General features: G+C 43.6%; 1 protein-coding gene across 3 annotated transcripts in view; it reads left to right on the plus strand.

The window, feature by feature from the left end:
• tab2 (TGF-beta activated kinase 1 (MAP3K7) binding protein 2) overlaps positions 1–11503 on the plus strand; it is a 37795-nt gene that overhangs the window by 24021 nt on the left and 2271 nt on the right. Inside the window, exons 2-7 of one of the 3 annotated variants that reach the window (XM_070987765.1) lie at positions 1281–1471; positions 2849–4538; positions 7077–7237; positions 8391–8481; positions 9151–9246; positions 10766–10846. In XM_070987765.1, coding sequence (XP_070843866.1) covers positions 1370–1471; positions 2849–4538; positions 7077–7237; positions 8391–8481; positions 9151–9246; positions 10766–10846 — 2221 coding nt within the window. In that variant the 5' untranslated portion in view covers positions 1281–1369. The remainder of the gene's footprint in view (positions 1–1280; positions 1472–2848; positions 4539–7076; positions 7238–8390; positions 8482–9150; positions 9247–10765; positions 10847–11503) is intronic. The other 2 variants (XM_070987767.1, XM_070987766.1) reach the window with 2 other exon arrangements.

Genomic DNA, 11503 nt, shown 5'->3' on the forward strand with positions numbered 1-11503 from the left:
ATGACATTACACATCCTCATGCTTAGATAAGACAGAAGCACAGCTGCTCAGATAAATACTTGGCAGAAATAAGGGCCCATTGTAATTTGAAGCACTCTCTTGACTTTTCTTCATCGTTAAAGAACTGTGTTCAAGTGTTTGTAGATTTTGTCTGGGTCATTTTATTCCTCAAACATCACTTTCTCTGATGTATTAAGATTCCTGTCAAGAGACTTTGCACTTGTTCCTTCACTCTCCAACACACTGCATTGATATAGAGAGCAGAACAGGGTATGCTTCATGTGTCACAGTGTTTTGAATGGCATCTGAACCTCCCACAGGAAGATGTTTCCAAAGAGTGTGGTGAGGAGAAAAGTGTGGGATAACAAGACATGGCTGTCATACAGTTTAACTTTAAGTTCTCATGACTGTTCTGTTGCGTGTCGTGTTTGTCTCTAGTGTCTTACCATAGCAGGTTAATGGTTTGAGAAGTGAGCTTGTACCTGAAGGTGTGCCAGATCAGGTGTGTGGGCATGGAAGGGGGCACATCATAATGCTGTTTAGAAAGTTGTATCAGTTTTGCACAGAGAGGAGAGGCCATTCAATGTGTGTGTGTGTGTGTGTGTGTGTGTGTGTGTGTGTGTGTGTGTGTGTGTGTGTGTGTGTGTGTGTGTGTGTGAGTGTGTGAGTGTGTGAGTGTGTGAGTGTGTGAGTGAGTGAGTGAGTGAGTGAGAATTGAGATAATCAGTATGTAGGGTCAATGCTTATATTGTGTGTGTGCTGCCACAAATACATCACTGATGGAAACCTAGCTTTGAAAATCAGTGTTTTTAAGTATTAAAGTAAAAAAAATAGAATTGGGCACTAGATTATTTTTTATTAAGAGCGTAAAGGGCATTGGTGGTCTTGTTTGGTTTAGTTTGCATGTATTATCATTAAAAAATAGCAAATGAAAGGTTCTTCTCTGGTTAATTAATGTTAATGTCCCTCAGATATGAGTGTGTGAGACAGTCTGGAGGTCAGTGTCAGAAATAAAGCAGCAGTTCACTTAATGTGAAGATTTGCCCCCCCCGATTCAGGGATCTGAAATGAATGCCATCTATCCTCCTCCTCCATCCATCTATTGAGGATGTCTGTAAGCTCAGATTTCTTCAGTTCATATGACTGTGAAGATTCCCATCTGAGTATGGTCGAGAGAAAAATCGGATTCTTTGTGTATCTTTATGGTTTTATAGAAATAACATGGAGAGAACTTTGTTTTCTAATCAGGTGTTTCGCTTTTTATCTTTCTTTCAATTTAGAAGATGTTCAAGATGAAGGTGGTTTGCTGCCACGACTGACGCCCCAGTGCGCTGAACAGAACAAGCAGTCCTGACCTGGCAACATACGAATGGCCCAGGGAAGCCACCAGATTGACATTCAGGTTTTGCATGACCTGCGCCAGAAGTTCCCTGAAGTACCAGAGGGTGTTGTCTCCCAGTGTGTTCTGCAGGTCAGCAAGTTCAAACCTGATTTTTGCTAAATAAAGCCCTCTATCTTATTGCAGATATATCGGTGACAGCGCATTTGTTCGATAAGCATTAAGTAAGAAGCAGTACAGATGTCACAGATATGTTTTAGAAAGGATATTCCCATTACATAGTTAGGCTGTAGGTTATTTTTCAACTGTAAAATATCTCTCTCTCTCTCTCTCTCTCTCGCTCTCTCTCTCTCTCTCTCTCTCTCTCTCTCTCTCTCTCTCTCTCTCTCTCTCTCTCTATATATATATATATATATATATATATATATATATATACACTACATCTTAGTCAGAATAATAACAGAATGTGTAAGATTATTGCAAAAATGATTGTTAATGTTATATGTTTTTAAACAAACACTGGCAGTTATCAGGTTTTTTAATTAAATATGTGCATTAGTATCATCCTCAGAATCAACTGTGCTCCATTGCTTAGCGTTGTTGTTTTGGCACAACACATAACGTGCAATCAGAGGAGAGAAGTGCCAGGAAAGATCTGAGGGAAATGATCGATTAGTGTTTAGTCAACATTAATTAAGCTGTGTTTTGTTTGATGTCAGCCTGTTTACTTTTACTTCCTGTGTCTTACTGTCTTCCTGGCTAGTAAGACCGGGGTAAATAAACCAGGCTAATGTCATAAATTTAGCTGGTTTGTCCCTCGTTTCCTAAATCATAATTGTATTCCAGTTAGACAAAACTGTTTGTGCAGAGTACAAAAACAGAATGTTATCAAACAGTTTTCCGAACTGTTCCTGAGCCCATGTAGTAATATCCTTCATACAATCATGTGTTGAACCTCTCTCCATCCTTGCTTGTGGACCACTGAGCCTTTCCAGGATGCCCCTTTCATACCCAATCATGATACTATCACCTGTTACCAATCAACCTGTTTACCTGTGGAATGTTCCAAACAGGTGTTTTTGGAGCATTCCACATCTTTCCCAGTCTTTAGTTGCTCCTGTTCAAACTTGTTTGAAATGTGTTGCTGCATCAAATTCAGAATAAGCAGATATTTACAAAAATCAATGAAGCTGATGAGGTCAAATATTAGATATATTGTCTTTGGCCTGTTTTCAATTGAATGTATATATGAGTAGCAAATGATCACATTCTGTTTATGTTTTACATAATTTTAATTTGTCCCAAATTTCTTTGGAATCAGGATTGTATGTAGGAGATGAAAATTTACAATATAATAAGCTAGTTGTGAATGTTATGATGCGATGGTATGGTATAAAATGCCGTGTTTAAAAACAGATATGCATCTTTGTCTCTTCACCTTTTAGGATTCTTCCCTGAACCATCAATATTGCATAATGATTGCATAATTTCCTCTCTCTCTTTCTTCAGAACAACAACAATTTAGACGCCTGCTGTGAATACTTGTCTCAAGTCAGTCCAGGCTACCTGTACAGTGAAGAAGGAAACCTCAGCTTTTCTGACGACCCCACCTTCACCAGGCTTCGTAATCACATGACCCAGCTGAACCTGGGCCTGCAGTCTCAGAATGTGCATGTGGCCCCGGTTCGGGACGGCCTGAGAATGAACGGCAGCCGGACTCTGGCCCACAGCCTGAGTGACGGGCCCCTCCAGACAGGCCAGGCCCCTAACAGTGACTTCTTTCAGCAGGAGCCTCAGTCAGCCCCAGTGCAGGTGCCCTCCAGCCTCAATGTGTTTGGTGTGATGGAGCCCACACGCAAACCGCAGCCTCCACAGCACCTTGGACTCTACCCTCTGGGTGTCAAAGGAACAAGTATGGGTGCCCAGCAGACACCACGCTTCAACCCCATTACCGTGACGCTAGCCCCTAATATTCAGACAGGCCGCAATACCCCCACTTCTTTGCACATACATGGCGGGCCACAGTCGGGCCTCAGCAGTCCACAGGGTAACTCTATCTACATCAGGCCCTATGTTAGCCAGTCTGGTACCAGCCGGCAGAGCCAGCAGCAGGGGGGCAGGGCCCAGTACAGCCCCACTTCCCAGCCACAGCAACAGATCTACCAGATCTCACACCCCTCCTCTCTGTCTGGCTCCTGGTCCGGCCCTCAGCACGCCTCTTCACATACCTCACAGCACCAGACCCAGGGCCACCAGACCTCTCATGTCTACATGCCAATCAGCTCCCCCACAAATCCCCAGGCGCCCTCCATTCTTCCCACTGGAAGCCAGGCTTCTTCCTCTGGTGTCTCCTCATGCTCGTCTTCCTCTTCCTCCTCTGTTATGCCCACCTCTCTGTCTACCATCAGTCAGTACAACATCCAGAACATCTCCACTGGCCCACGGAAGAATCAGATAGAGATCAAACTTGAATCTCCTCAGAGGAGCAACTCCACAACTACAACAGCCGTGCTGCGGACGAGCAGTGGGCCCCGGTCCTCCTCCACCTCCTCCTCCTGCCCTTCCTCTTCCTCTTCTTCAACTGGGGTGGCTACTGTCCCCACCGCCCCTCTCTCCATTGGAGGCCCAGGTCTGAGCCGCAGCCAGCCCACTGTTTACATCTCTGCCAGCCCGCCTACTGCTGCTACCACTCCCTCTGAGGAGGCCGTCGTGGCCTCAGCCGGCTCCCGCTCCCAGCCTAAGTTTTACATTTCTGCCAATGCCTCCAGCGACGACAGTGGGGGTAGAAACCCTCCCACAGTCTACATCTCAGCCAACCCTCCCTTGCAGGGGCCCTCAGGAGCCAGGAACATGGGGGGCCAGGTGAGCATGGGCCCCGCCTATATCCACCACCATCCTCCCAAGTCCCGCGCCTCTGTGGGAGGAGGAGGCACAGCTTCTTCCCCACGTGTGGTGGTGACTCAGCCCAACACCAAATACACTTTTAAAATAACGGTGTCCCCCAATAAGCCCCCAGCTGTGTCCCCCGGAGTTGTGTCCCCTACTTTTGAGCCCAACAATCTCCTCAGCCTACCCTCAGACCACCACTTTGTGGAGCCAGACCCCCTCCATCTCTCAGACCCTCTGTCGCCGCACAGAGAGAGGCCGAGTGAGCCTCGCAGACTCAGCATGGGCTCTGATGATGCAGCATACACACAAGGTGAGCAATGCTGAGTGTTATCATTTGATCATAATCCCAGTCTTTATGCCCTAACAGAAGTAAGGAGTTAGCACCACTGTTTATTGATTGTTTTACACGTCAAGTGGCTAAAGTGTACAAAGTGATGAGGCGAAAAGAGCAGTTTTGAGACCAGCTCTAACATCGAATGATATTAGACAGGATTTTTGCTACCAGCAGACGGTCTGAATGCTTTTTCCACTCCACCCTGCCAAGAAAGTCATTTTACTATGAAGTATACTGTGTGATTTTAAAAGTTTCTTTCCATAACATTGACTGTAATGTAATTCTTGAGCCAAACTGACTATACTCGCTGTCACTAAAGTTCAGTCAGTGTAGGAACACCGCTCTGCATGTCCGTCTCCATGACGTAGATAAAAGCAAAGGTGACTCGTTCAGTGAGGACCGGTGTGATGATGGCAGTGTGAGTCCTCCACATTAAATGCTGTGCTTGCTCCAACGACCCCTGAGACTGGCGGATTCTGTAGCGTGAGTCAAACGTGTCAGAGCACACTGTTGTTTCCTTTTTTGGGCTTTTCACAGTATTACATGTGAGTCACCGGCTGTGGCTTCTGCACTGTGGTGCCTACCACCAAGAGGGGCTTCAGACCGGTCATACTGCCTCTGCTGCTGACCCTCATCAGCCCAGTTTCTTCCTACTTTATCTGCTTTGGCTGGAAAAAAAATGTATACTTACACCAAATGAGTCACATTCAGTAATGTACCTGATAAAGACACACCTGTTGCCACGTGGCTGTTAATAAAACATTAACGTGTCCTCCATCAACCATCACCGCTCACACCATAACTGTAGCTGTTACTGCTTGGCAGCAGAATAACATTATTGTAATTACATAATTTGTTGAAGACCTGGTTCTGACTTGCAAGTGAAAGCCTCTTTCAAATCACAGACTTAAGTGTTACCTGATTCATCCAAATAGACTTACCTGACTTAACACCTGGTGCCAAAGACATGACCCTTTGCAATCATTCCTGCTGGACACTGTATGCTTTATGAACGCATGTATTTGTTTTTATGTGTTTGTTATTGTGGGTTTAGTGGGTTAGTAGCCTGACACAGTCTTTTGAAACAGAATTAATTTAGTCAGATGCATACCAGATCATTCACTAAACCTTTGGATAATAACATGACTCAGTGCCTCCTCAAATTCCTGAAACTCAAAAACAACAATTAAAAGTAGGCGTTGCAGATATAAAATGAAGTGTTATTCTGTAACTGCTTGACCTACTTGTCACCTCAGCTTAATTTGGGGCATAGTAAAGGAGAAATAAGATGTTTTCAAAAGAGCTACCAGGTTTTTCCAGTTTGACAGATCCTAGGAAAAGACAACTGACAGCAAGCAGCACGTGTTTGTCTAATCAGGTGTAAGATGGGTGCATGTTGATGTCTGAGTAAAGAAGAGAACTGTCTGTCATCTATTGTTTGGCTTCCTTGAAATGACAAAAAATAGTGGGATGAGTTTACTAAGAAGGACACTTGGCTTTAGTCAGTGTGTCAGATGAAGTGACACATCTGGATGTTGTTTTAAATTGTCTGTAGGAAAGTGGTGGCTCATTATCAGCTACTGAATGAAATGATATGGTGAACCCAAGAGCCAAAAACTAAGACTGTTACGCATTTACCTTCATCACAGCTGAACTAAAATCACTGTAAAGCACACAACAACTGACCACATGTGTGAAATCAGTAAATCTACTCGTACCAGCACATATAAAAGTCACCTTTATTTGGCCTCTTTCATGTTCACTTTATATTCAGCTGCGCATGCGTTGGGCTGTCGGAAAACACCACATTTACATCCACGTTTTGAATAAAGCAAGCGGGTCACATGAGATTGAGAACATTTTAAGAGGAAAACAAGTGTATCATGTTTGTGTCGCTGGAGAGACATTCACCAGTCGACCAGATTCCCGCACTTTGCGAAGGCACATGTGTTTGTGTGTAGCAGCAGAGAGAGGGAGTTGTTTATTGTTGAATGTATGCGTAGGAGGTGTTCCAGTCTGTCAAAAGATGCGGGAACTGTCATGAATTATGGGGAACATGCTGTAGAGACTTGAGCAAATCATGTGCACAGTTATGGTTGTGTATTAACCACTGCAGTAGAATTTGCCTGCAGCAGTCTGCTAACTGGGATGAGTCTGATCTCTTCGTGTTACCACAGTAGGTGATGAAGCACAAATTTAGAGGCAGTCAGCAATCTGATGTGGATCCTCTGTCTCTCCTTACACAAAGCTGGGGTTTTTTTTGTTTTGTTTTTGTTTTTTTCTCAAAAACTGGTTTGACTGGTATGTGCAGAGATTAGACTGTGGTGTGTGCAACCGGTGAATGAATGTAGCGCAGAGGCAACAGCTGCTGACAGTTCTGTGTGTGTGTGTGTGTGTGTGTGTGTGTGTGTGTGTGTGTGTGTGTGTGTGTGTGTGTGTGTGTGTGTGTGTGTGTGTGTGTGTGTGTGTGTGTGTGTGTGTGTGTGTGTGTGTGTGTGTGTGTGTGTCGTCCAGCGTTGTTGGTCCATCAGAAGGCCCGCATGGAGAGGCTGTGGCACGAGCTGGAGCTGAAGAAGAAGAAGCTGGAGAAACTAAAAGAGGAGGTCAATGAGATGGAGAACGACCTGACCAGGAGACGGCTGGAGAGATCCAACTCGGCCTCCCAGATTCCATCTGTAAGCTTAATTCAGTGATAGTAAAGATAGAAATGTGTCTTTATTTAGATTGGTTTCTGTTAGTTTGCTTCAGTTTGATAGTGACAGTTGAAGTACTGACAGGACATGCAAGGAGAGATCGGGGAGAAGGTAATGATACACAGGACCCCGGACTGAATCAAACCACTGACATTGAAATTATATGGTATGGGTCTTAACCACTAGACGTCTGAATACCCCTGCAGCCCAATTCTAATGTAACAAACTGTGATATTTATTGTTGAGAACCGTAATCATCAGCTATAGAGTGCTAGTTTGGGCTTATTTGCCAGCTAACACCACCCAGAAAGCAGAAGAGTTTGGAAGGGGAAAAGGAGAGGAACTGATCTCTCACTGGCAGATGAATCGATACAAAAACCTATTAAAGTTCAGTGTAGTTGGATTAGCAGTTACAGTAACTCAGCAGTGTGAGTCATCAGAGATTCTTCATAACTGCAGACAAATGTTTTACTGGTTATTACTGACAGATAAAAGGCTGAACAGACAAAACAAAACGATCTGGGTCACATTGCCATTCTTGGTTCCAGCTCAGGGCACATCAGTGCTCCTACACCCTCAAACTATGTTGATTACAGGGTCTGTTTATGATTTGGATGATATCGTTCCATATTTTCAGACTGACAGAGCGCACCATTTATGTCAGATTCACTTCACAGTTCATTCTGCAGCTCTGCAGCTCTGTAAGTTCAGATGAAATGTGAAAACAGTGATCGTGGGTTCAGAAGTAAACGTCTTTTTATTTTTATTTTCTGCGTTGCTTCGTGCTTCTGTCAGATCTGCGGCTGTGAGTTTGTTGAAACCTCTCAGGTTCAGATGAAGTGCTGCTCTCTGCTTTTTGTTGAGTCAGCTGTTTTGTCAGCTATTACAGTTTGAGTCAACAGAGGGGGAAAGTGGCTGTGGAAGGTTAATTGGCTGGTGTTGCTGAGCTCAGTAGCTCCTTGGTTCAGTGTTGTTTACTGAGGCGAGCCAGCTATGCAGGCGGGAGCAGCTCTCCCCCTGACACGCTCACAGATCTGCTCCACTGACTAAGAATCAGGATGTAGAACCTTTGCACCTTGGAGCTGCTCGTGTCTGATGGCTAACTGGCTCAGCCTTTCCTCTCATTCTCTTTCAGATTGAGGAAATGAAGCAGTTGCGATGCAAAAACAGGTTACTGCAGATCGACATTGACTGCCTCACCAAAGAAATTGATCTCCTTCAAACAGGTATGATTCTGTGCTTCTCTTTGATTCAGTGTTTTCAGGTGTTAAACTGTTTTCAACTGGCCCACAGTTCAGTTTCCTTTCTGGTGTGTATTGTACAATAAGCCAACAGTAAGTCATTGAGTGAGGGAGGTCAGATATTTATTCAGGGTGTGCAGCTGTAGCTCGTTGGCCAGGCCCGCTCACATCCTCTCAACACACACAGTCAAGTTGCTGCCATTGTGCTGTTAACTACCAGTTCTTCCTGAATTGCATCCTGTTGCTAGTTGGTAACAAGGGATTTATTGCCCCCCTGGCAGCACTCCACTGCTATTAGAGGTCGAGCCGCCAGCCAGCAGGTTTACACAGGTGAAGGAAGGCACATGGATCATTTTATAGAAGATTCAGCTCCATTTTATTTGTGGATAAATCAGAGCGTCCTGATGCAGTATGTGCATGCATGACCCGTAGAAATGTATTTATTCAAAAGATGTTTGAGCCTTAGCCTAGCCTTGTACACATGGATGCTCACCTGTCTGAACATGGTCACTCCTGCCACACACCTCCATCACTGTGATGCTCGTAAAGTGTAGAGGATAAAGTGTTGCAGTGTGTATACAGGATGTGTTAACCTCAGAGCACTGAGAAATGCAAAAAATGGAAAGTAAATTCATTTTTTCCCTCTGTTTACAGGACCACACTTTAATCCCAGTGCAATCCATAATTTTTATGACAACATTGGATTCCTTGGTCCCGTCCCACCCAAACCCAAAGGTACTTTATCTATTGGTAAGTTTAGAAAAAGTTTCCCGGTCATTCTTGATTTCATCAGACACATTCCTTAGATTTATTTTATTGGACTTCTTCTATTAGATGTACTACATTAGTGTTGTCCCTGTGTTCTAATCCTACATCTTTACCTTCATCTGGGGCTTAAGTCTCATCAGTCATTTAGTAGAATGAAGAAGGTTGATGACGTGGGATGAGGGGCTTATTCAATCCATTTAGTTGCCTTATGAAGCTCAAAGGCTCAAACCAGTTAAAAGGAAGATCGGAGCTATCTGCCAGGATTTTTCTCACCTTCTTCCTCGACCTTTCTGTTATAAGTTGAGTCACAGGCTTTTGCTGTTTGCCAGCTATTTCATGTTCTGTTAACACACTCTGGAAAGTTAACTCTTTTTTGTTTGAAGGGCCTGAGTGTGGGCGAGACAGACAGCTTCACCTAAAGGGTTAGTTTTCTGTAGGAGGCCGACTAAGACCATACTTAAACAATCCAAAATGTTTCTCATTGATCTTGAAGTTGTTGGTCAAAAGAGAGCATGTCACAGGGAAAAGAGGGCAGCCTTGTGACAGCCTGTGCTCACAGTGAACTCGCAGACCGTCTGTGGGACTGACTCTGTACTGATGTTGACATCAATGAGCCTTTTCAGGACAAACTTTGTCTTCACTGATTTAAAAGCTGATCTTCTGCCATTTACTTCCTTGTGTGCTAAGGTCTGTGCTAAGTTAAACATGTGGCCAGTATTCAGTTGTAGTTTGCAATATCCAGTATATATCTGCATCTTGTCTCGTCCTGTTTTCAGACTGTACTTACTGACTTAAACGACTGCATCAGGGGTGTTGCATGTTTAGATAATCAACTGCAAAGTGTGTTTACTTAGATACTCTGGATTTGGACCTCAACAGGCCAAAATATACAAAACCAGCAGCATGACCCCTGAAGCTAAATCTAAAAAGTTGAAAGCACTAACTTCACTGTGGGAGCATTTATTACTCTATTCATGCTTTCATCAGGGTTGTACCAATGTGGGCTGTTAGTGAATACCAAAGGCTTTAAAAATGATTGTTACGGTGTTTTGTGACCGATATCAATGTTTCCATTTGATCAAATGTATCTAAAAATAACAAGTATTCACTGCTTTCTTGCAGATATTTGACTATTTGGTGTAACAGTGTTCAGAGTGTCACAAGACCAGAAAACCATTTGATCAGTGGTCGGGAAAGCTGTGAATACACTCTGCAAGATGAGGGATGCATTTACAGATACTACTGAATAGTAAATGAATAAATCTAATTTCGTCTCAGGTTGTCCTGCTTGTGTTTCTTGTCTGCATGCGGTTAATGATTACAGAACAGCCCAAGATATTGGTTTAACCCTGTTAATGACTGACTGATTCATGACTGAAATCTTCATTTCTGCACTTTTCTTCTACTGCTCCTCCGTAATCTTTTTCATCCATCCATCCCCCCACCTCTCGTCCATCCACCCATCCCTTGCTCTCTGCTCGGTCCATCATACCTGGGCCAGACCGGAGAGGATGTAGATATAATGTGACTTCTGAGCTCATGATGGAGCCGTCCTCTGGTCCTTCCCCTCCTCTCCCTCTTGGTTGGTATCTCCTATCCTTCTGCTCTTCATCCATTCTTCCTCCCTTTGCTGTCAGCCATTGTCTTGTTTTTAACAAAGTCTTCTTGATTATCAGATTTGAAATGCAAACCCTCCATCATCTTAATGTAGTAGATCTTTTCATTATTTGAAGCTATTTAAGCTGATTTTATTATATTTAAACGTATTTGCTTATCATCTCTTGGTATTCAGGCATATTTTTATCCCTTGATTGTTATCTTAATTTGAAGAATTGATAAAACCACAAACAAACCAAAAACTTGGCTTAAAATGAACTGACCTGAATACTTTTCAGAGTCCCGCAGAGGTAAAACTATGCAGTATTTCAACTTACCAACAAATTAGGAGAAAGTACAATGTGTTGCACTTATTTTGAGTATAATGATACTTTCCATGTCTAGACTGAATTCCATGTTCATGCCCAGACTCAGAAAGCTTTTAGAAGCATTTTTGAGCAGCAGACATGCGCTGTGTGTTCCAACTGTTTTAATCCTTTAACCTGAAAAGTGACTCCAGGTTCTGTGTTTATATTAGATAACTGCCAAGTGGGCAGTGATCACATCACTGCAGTGCATGTAGACACACTGATTCAGCAGTTCACTTCACCACAGCCGCGTACATAAACCATTTTAATGTCCA

Source organism: Chaetodon trifascialis, chromosome 19 (genome assembly GCF_039877785.1).
Source record: "Chaetodon trifascialis isolate fChaTrf1 chromosome 19, fChaTrf1.hap1, whole genome shotgun sequence".
Taxonomy (NCBI): Eukaryota; Metazoa; Chordata; class Actinopteri; order Chaetodontiformes; family Chaetodontidae; genus Chaetodon; species Chaetodon trifascialis.